Consider the following 8,242-nt stretch of genomic DNA (forward strand, 5'->3'; position numbering starts at 1 on the left):
GTGAGTGAGGGTGAAGTAGAGTGAGCCACCAAGGGATGGGGAACGAAGGGGGGAGGGGACAGCTAGGGTGTTCGATTTTGTGTGATGAGAAATACACCCAACTGTGGGCCCAGCCTCAGCACCCTGACCCCTATCCGCTTCCTGTCCTGGCTCAGAGGGTGGGAGGCATGGACAGCGGTAGGGGGCAGCGTGACCCTCAAAAGTTTGGGGACCATTGCCTTCGCTGCGTATGGGCCTTATCTGAAGCCCATTGAAGTCAACAGAAAAACTCCCACAGATTTCTAAGAGCTTTAAATCAAACCCCAAGAGCATTCTTGTTTGGTTGCCTCCTCCTTTTTCCACAGTACAGATTTGGGGGTAGAAATGGGTGGAGGTTAACCTCAACTTTGCACTTCTGCTATATGAATTATTTGCATCCTTCCATATTAAACAACAATAAAAAAACCCAGCAGATGAATTTCAATAGGGAGACCAAAATGCTCCGAAAATTAATTTTCATAGCGGTGTTCTCCACATACACTCCACGCTTGTGTCCTGAGTAGATTGTGTTACTTTTTGCAGCTCCATTCCGATATGGACAGAGGAGATGGATCAATCAAGTACATTCTCTCAGGAGAAGGAGCTGGTATTGTATTTACAATCGATGATACCACTGGAGACATTCATGCCATTCAGAGATTGGACCGAGAGGAGAGATCCCAGTATACCCTGAGGGCTCAGGCTCTGGACAGACAGACAGGCAGTCCAATGGAACCAGAATCAGAGTTTATCATCAAAATCCAAGACATCAATGACAATGAACCCAAGTTCCTGGATGGACCTTACGTAGCCTCAGTTCCAGAAATGTCACCAGTAGGTAAGGTGGATTTAAGAACATAATTTTCATTATGAGCAAATTACAATTAATCACCAATGCATAAATTGCCCAAGTTTTTGGCCTCTGCTTTGGGTCCTTTGTTCTGCAGCATGGGAAAAAGCTTCTCAAGAACATCTCTGGCTGCTGCAAGCAAGTGTACTTGGTCTACATCAGCAGTTGCTGGCCCCACTCAGCATAGGACGCGTGTCAATGGAAAGATGGGGGCAGGGAAGGGCATAGCTTGAATGTACTGTGCTCTGACCATCTGTATGTGTGTAATGTTCTCTTGGACACCCACTATGAGTCAGTGAAGGTTAGAGCACCTCTGTGCCTGATCTAGCTTATACCAAAAGTTGGAATTGCCTCCAGCTGCCCCCAGGATTGAAGGTGTGCAAATCTAGCTTTAAGCTACCTTTGACTTCCACTCCTTTCTGGTCCTGCACCAAGCTTATCTCAGTGGACCCAAAGATCTGACCCAATGTGTTTTATGCTGTTAGAAACAGTGAGATCAAAGAAGAATTTATTGGATATTTTTTGCAGTACAACCAGAAAGCAAACAGGAGGCTTCCTGGGACCTGAGCAAAACAGGAAAACACCTTTCTATGTAAAACTTCTAGTAAACATGGGAAGTATTTTTTTCCAATTTTGTCAATTTTTCATTTCCTTGGAAGAAACAATTGTTTTGTGGTGGCATAATGCTGACAAAGAAACACTGCAAGATAAATCATGTGTTGTGTGCTTACAGGCAGAGCAGAGCACCACACAGTGTAGGTGCACCGGCCCTTAGGCAGGGTGGAGCACCAAACAAACTGACATCCTAGCTCTGCAGACAGCAGGCAAACACAGGCCTTTTACCATAAGGCGGGGAGGCTGGCAGCAAAGGATAGTAGGGGGACCTGGGCCCACCCTACGTCACCGGGTCCCAGCCCAGGGCCCTAAAAGTGATGGAGTGTTCTGCCACTGGGTCAGTGGGGATTTAGCCAGAACATGCTGACTTGGATTCAGGCAACAAGAAAACTGGACTACAGTCTGGTGTCCCTGGGCTACTTCCTATTTTCCCCGCATGGTGTGCCTGTGTCTCGGGTTCATCCTCTGTTTCGCCAGGGTACATGGCTAACGGCAGTCCCAGAAAATTCCTCATCATTCCTAGCAACAGGAAGATGGATCCTGTTCAGGCTCCAGCAGCAGGCGGGAGGCATCTGTCTCCTCCAATGGCTCCAGCCCAGCTGAGCTGCAGGGCTTGCCTTTTATAGTTCCTGTCCTGCCCCTCTGCTTCTGGTGGGGTGGGTGCAGATGTCCTGGTTTCACACACCAGAAGGTGGGCAAGGGTCAATCTCAGAGTGAGGCTGTGGCACCTCACTACAATGGCACACATTAAATGAATTGAAAACTGGCTAACTGAGAGGTCTCAAAATGTAATTGTAAATGGGGAATCATCATCTAATGAATTTGTTGTCAGTGGGTTCCTGCCAGGATCTGTTCTTGGCCTTACGCTATTTAATGTTTTTTTTTATCAGTGACCTGGAAGAAAACAAAGGCATCACTGATAAAGTTTGTAGATGACACAAAAATTGAGGAAGTGGTACATAATGAAAAAAGACAGCTCACTGATTCAGAGAGATCTGGATTGCTTGGTAAACTGGGTGCAAGAAAACAGTATGGATTTTAGTATGGCTAAATGTAAATGAATACATCTAGGAACAAAGAATGCAGGCCTTATTTAGGGGATGCAAGATGGGGAACTCTGTCCTGGGAATCATTGACTCTGAAAAGGATGGGGTTTGGGAGGGAGATAATGAGCTAAACATCAGATCCTAGTGTGAACTGTAGCCAAAAGAGCTAATGTGATCCTAGGATGCATAAACGGGGGAATCTCCAGTGGAAGAGCTTATTTTATTTCCATATTTGGCAGCATTGAGAGCACTGCTGGAATACTGTATCCAGTTCTGGTGTCCACAATTCAAGAAAGTTATTGAAAAATTGGAGAGGGTTCAGAGAAAAGCCACAAGAATGATTAAAGAATTAGGAGACATGCCTTATAATTTACTCAAGGAGCTCAATATACTTACCTCAACAAAGAGAAGGTTAAGGAATGACTTGATTTCAGTCTATAAGTATCTATATGGGGAACAAATATTTAATAATGGACTTTTCAATCAAGAGAAAGTTATAACATGATCCACTGGTTGGAAGTTGAAGCTAGACAAATTCAGACCAGAAATAAGTCATAATTTTTTAACAGTGAGGGTAATTAACCATTGGAATAGTTTACCAAGTTTCATGGTGGATCCTCCATCACTGACAATTTTTAAATCAAGACTGGATGTTTTTCTGAAAGATCTGCTCTAGGAATTATTTTGGAAAAGTTCTATGGCCTGTGTTATACTAGAGGTCAGATTAGGATACTCACAGTGTTCCTTCTGGCCTTATAATCCATGAATCTATGAGATCCAATATAATAGAACATTTGTTATGGATTAAAACTTGTTAGAACTGTTTTTTTTCTTCCCAGTTATGAATTTAATCAGGATCTACCCCATTGTGGGTTTTTTTGTTTGTTTTTTTCAGGCACCTCTATTATCCAAGTGACAGCAACAGATGCTGATGATCCAACCTATGGAAACAGTGCCAGAGTAGTCTACAGTATTCTCCAGGGGCAACCATATTTCTCTGTGGACTCCAGAACAGGTATTTCATTTCAACAAGGGAACAGCCAAAAAGTATGACTTCTCTTAGCTTTCATTCATTATGGATCACATTCCTCCCCAAGGAAACACCCAGTTTGTACTAAACATCAGATGGACACAGGAGAGCAAAACTATTGGAGCAGAAAGAAAGTTAAAAGACAAAGCACAATATCCAACTCTTATTTCTATATGTAAGAGCCAGGATATAACAGTTTTATGGTGGAGGTTAAGTATCATTGCAATAGAGATCTTCAGAGCAAGAATATGCTCTCTGCAGTAGCATATTCATCTAAATTACCAAATTCTGCATTGGTGGAGTTGGCTTTATTTTGTGCTGTTACTATTCTTGTAGACTATCATTTCAATGAAGTCTTCAGCAGATCTGGTTGTTCACAAATCCACATGTAAAAAAATCTTAATACTAATGGAGATAAGAAAGTAAAAGCAAACAAATGCAGTTAGCTGGAGTAGTCCTTTATAAGGGTTTACTTATTAAGAGCCCTATATTTATGCACAGGACACTGCATATAATACACACATACAATGTCTATCATAGGAGGAATCGTACATTTTTTGACAACTCCCAGGGGCCAACTGTAGTGTGAAGGTCAGAAACTCATCAGAGGATATTTACTGTTAAACCCTAGGGGAACAAAAAAAAAAGAAATACCATATAACTCACTTTTGAAAGTTACCAGTACATGAAATATGTCCATTATCCAAGAACAAACAGATATGGTTTGCTCTTTCCTGAGCCCTATTATACGTAGACAAAACAGAGCTATTTATTTAGTATTCGGGTTATAAACCATAGAATGAGTAAGCCCTTACTCATTTTTGTTTTCAGATACTTCACGATTTCTAAGAGGGTGAAACAAGGACATTTGCTGTATTAAGGGGCAGAGAGGGGACACAGTCTATAAAGTATTCACACACAGAGGGACCATTTTGCAAAGATGCTAAACATTTTCACATCCCAGTGGGAATTGAAGATCCACAGCACTTAATGGGCAGTGCTCAACTTCTTGCAGAATCAGGCTCATAAAAACTGCAGGTGGCACCATTTAAACAGTGCACTTGTGAATTGTTTGCTTTAGTCTCTATTTCTTTCTTAGTATGTAGGATGATCGTTGCCACTGCAATATCATTTTAGTGCTATTTTGTTAAGCCCCACACGTAGTGTGTCTGCTAAAAGTAATCACTAAAAAGTATGTAGAATTCAGCAAGGGCAGTCAGGTATAAAAAAAAAAAAGAAAAGAGAAAAAGACGTTAAAGCCTTAAGAAGGGAAGGGGATGCTGAGGTGTGGATGAGAATAAGAGGTCAGTTACACTACCAGAATCCCTGAAGCAGGAGACCGAGAGTGAGCTAAAGAAGCATGATCTAAAAATCCAGAGAGCTATAGCCTTGTGAGTTCCCGCTTTTATAACCAAAAGCAACAATCTGCTTTAGTGAGTCAGCAAAGGCAGTAATTGCATTGGATGGCTCTTTGCAGACTCCATAAGAGAACTAGTGCTGCCACCTCGTGTTCTTTTTCAGTAATATTACCATAGAAGAAAGTGGACTGCATTGAACTGTGGATTTTTGCGTGATTACCAACCGCAGTTTCTGTCCTCCTAACCCTGAGATGTAAATTAGAAAATAACCTACCAGTCTTTTTTAACAGAATATCCACAGGAGACAAAATGGAGACTGAGGGACAAATTTTGTTCTCATTTACACTGGAGTTGATGTGAATTAACTCCATTGGCTTCATCTGAATCACTCTAGATCTACACTAGTGTGATTAAGAGTATAGTCTGACGCCATTCTTTTAAATTAGAAGCAATTGTGTTTGTTTGTTTTTTATTAAAACTGGCTCTGTCCTGTTTTGCGTATTGTTTAACCAGAATTTCTTTTCTGTCCTAAAACCTTTAAAAAAAAATCTTACAGGTTTAATTAGGACAGCTCTAATGAACATGGACAGAGAAGCAAAAGACTATTATGAAGTGATTATCCAAGCCAAGGATATGGGTGGACAGCTGGGCGGATTAGCTGGGACAACCACAGTCAACATCACCCTCTCTGATGTCAATGACAATCCACCCAGATTTCCACAGAGTGAGTATCTGCTGCATTACAGTGTTACTGAAAAGGGAAGATGGGTTGAAATACTTGCATGATGAATATCTGTACTTACTTTGACCTTTTCAAATGGAATCAATCCATGACTAGAGTAGGGCACAACACAATTTTCCTATCCCCCTGAGCATTTTTTAAATTTTTTACTGTCTCAAAACAGGATGAAAAGTTAAAATCTCAAAAAATTCTGAGAACTGATGATCCAAAACAAATATCAGATCTTGTTATTGTTGAAGTAATTTCAAAACATGTATTGATTTAGACATTTTAAAATCTTATTTTAATGAAAAGGTTTTTTTCAAATTGAAAAACTAAACTTTTTGTTTAGAAAATGTCAAAGCATCCCATTTTGACATTTCAAAATTTTTCAAAAAAAAGTTTTAATCAAAATATTTATCAAAACTAACCCTTTCCTGCAAATAGTTTTAGTTTAGACAAATTGACATTTTCCAAGCCAAAAAATAAAAAAATTCTCAACCAGCTGTATTCCTGACACCCCCACCCCCCCTTTTTAAACCTATTTATTTTTGGTTTTTATGGTTTTGTTTTTCCTTCTTAAATTTAGGAAATCAGGGGCATTCCTTTATCCCTAGGTTAGATACTACAGGCCTTTGGCAAGTGGGTTTCCATGTACTACTTTGTTTTCTCATCCTTAGCATGGAAGGATGTCTGTCTCAAGGGTTGGGAGGAGGAGAGAGAAAGGGATTGAATTCAGCAATTCATTTTAGTCTCTCCTCTTTATGAGAGAGTCTGTTGTTTGTGCTGAATAGTGTGGAATAGTTTTGCATGCAGACTGTTCCCCAGTAGAAATTCAACTGAACTCACCAAAAGGTTATTTAAAGTCTAAGACATATGATGATTTCAAAAAGGTTAGTTTGGATTTACACCGGTGTAACTCAAAGCAAGATTTGGCTCATTATGCCCTTCTCTAAATGCATTCCCTAATGGCCTGATGCTAAGCAAAGTCCATTGAAGACTCCCTTTAACTTTAGACTAACAGTCTGATATTCTAGTTATTTTTAATGTTTTCAACACTTTTGTCTGTTCCTTTTCTCTTCCTGCCTTTACATACCCTGATTTGCTAAAACCAAACTAAGCTGAGAGCACCCTCCAGCAAAACCGTCACTGCATATTGCTTTTAATTTTAGTTAAGAGAGATTGTTCAAGCATGGAGCTGAGCTAGGGTGGCAGGTAATATCATAAGCATAGTATTTGTGCTTTTTAAAAAAAAAAACTACTTCATTAAATTGCAGTTCTCTCTTTCCCCAGGCCTACTGTTAAAGCAGATCAGTTATGCACTAATTCTGCTCTCATTTCATTTTGAGTTGCCATTGGAAGCACCGTTGTTTTGATGAAAATCACTTAAATATGCCCCTAACAGGCAGCTTACTGAAATTCAACAAGGCAAATCCATATTAGTGATGGCTTCCTAAATGGAGATGACCCTTTGCTTTTCAGCCTGGAAAAAAGAACCTTTAACTGGACCTCTCTTCAGACTGCTGGATTTGTTGACTGTGGCCAGTCCTCTGAATTCCTGTACAGTTTTTGTTCCAGTCATGTTTTTTTCCCCCTCCCCCTCCACTTCTCTTGCCAGAACATTATCAGATGAGTGTGCTTGAGTCCGCTCCAGTCAGCTCCACTGTGGGCCGTGTTGTTGCTAAAGACCTGGATGAAGGCATTAATGCTGAAATGAAATACAGCTTTATAGATGGAGATGGACTGGATGTCTTTGACATTAACACTGATCCTAATTACCAAGTTGGCATCATAACTGTGAGAAAGGTAGTAAGTTTTCTTTTTATATCCATTTATACAGCTAATAGTTCCGGTTACATTTCATGGGTGCAATATTCTGTTATAGCTACTGTGACTTGGTGCCCACTACATGACAATAGCTTCTTTCCTGTTATGAAGCACCATTTCTTTAACACTCTTTGCTAAAATATGAAAACAGGCTGTATTCTCAGGAAAAAACCTTAAAAAGAGGGTAGTGTGATATAAATAAATATGTACATAAATGTCCCAGTTCAGTATTTATCCATGTAAATAACCTTTGTAGCTTAATTACACAACAGTGTGAGTGATCTGATCAATATTTGTGTTTGAACTGTAGACATTTTTCATGCTGGTGTTCCATAAACAATAATAAAGCAAGCCGAAGAATTATTTATAAACCAATAAAAACCAGGCAGTTTTTTTAATTGCTGCTTGAAGATCCATAAATGCTAATTAGCTTAGAAGAATCTCTACTTTAAAATGGCAGCTGTGAAATTGCTAGTATTTTGTACCACAGGCTACACAGAAAGGAATATATTATTTTGCTTAGAGTATCTCCTGCAGAATATTTATTCTATAATTTTATATAAATGTTAGTTGTTGAACTCTCTTTCTAGGTCAGGGGTAGGCAACCTATGGCACGGGTGCCAAAGGCGGCACATAAGCTGATTTACAGTGGCACTCACACTGCCAAGGTCCTGGCCACCAGTCTGGGGCGCTCTGCATTTTAATTTAATTTTAAATGAAACTTCTTAAACATTTTAAAAGCCTTCTTTACTTTACATACAACAATAGTTTAGTTAT

General features: G+C 39.8%; 1 protein-coding gene across 1 annotated transcript in view; it reads left to right on the forward strand.

Moving 5' to 3' along the window:
• The window catches only part of CDH20 (cadherin 20), a 174,580-nt gene that overhangs the window by 124,229 nt on the left and 42,109 nt on the right, over positions 1 to 8,242 (forward strand). The window contains exons 3-6 of the mRNA XM_032772234.2: positions 562 to 856; positions 3,425 to 3,544; positions 5,474 to 5,641; positions 7,257 to 7,444. Of these exons, the coding sequence (XP_032628125.1) occupies positions 562 to 856; positions 3,425 to 3,544; positions 5,474 to 5,641; positions 7,257 to 7,444 (771 nt within the window). The remainder of the gene's footprint in view (positions 1 to 561; positions 857 to 3,424; positions 3,545 to 5,473; positions 5,642 to 7,256; positions 7,445 to 8,242) is intronic.

Source organism: Chelonoidis abingdonii, chromosome 2, assembly GCF_003597395.2.
Source record: "Chelonoidis abingdonii isolate Lonesome George chromosome 2, CheloAbing_2.0, whole genome shotgun sequence".
Classification (NCBI taxonomy): Eukaryota; Metazoa; Chordata; order Testudines; family Testudinidae; genus Chelonoidis; species Chelonoidis abingdonii.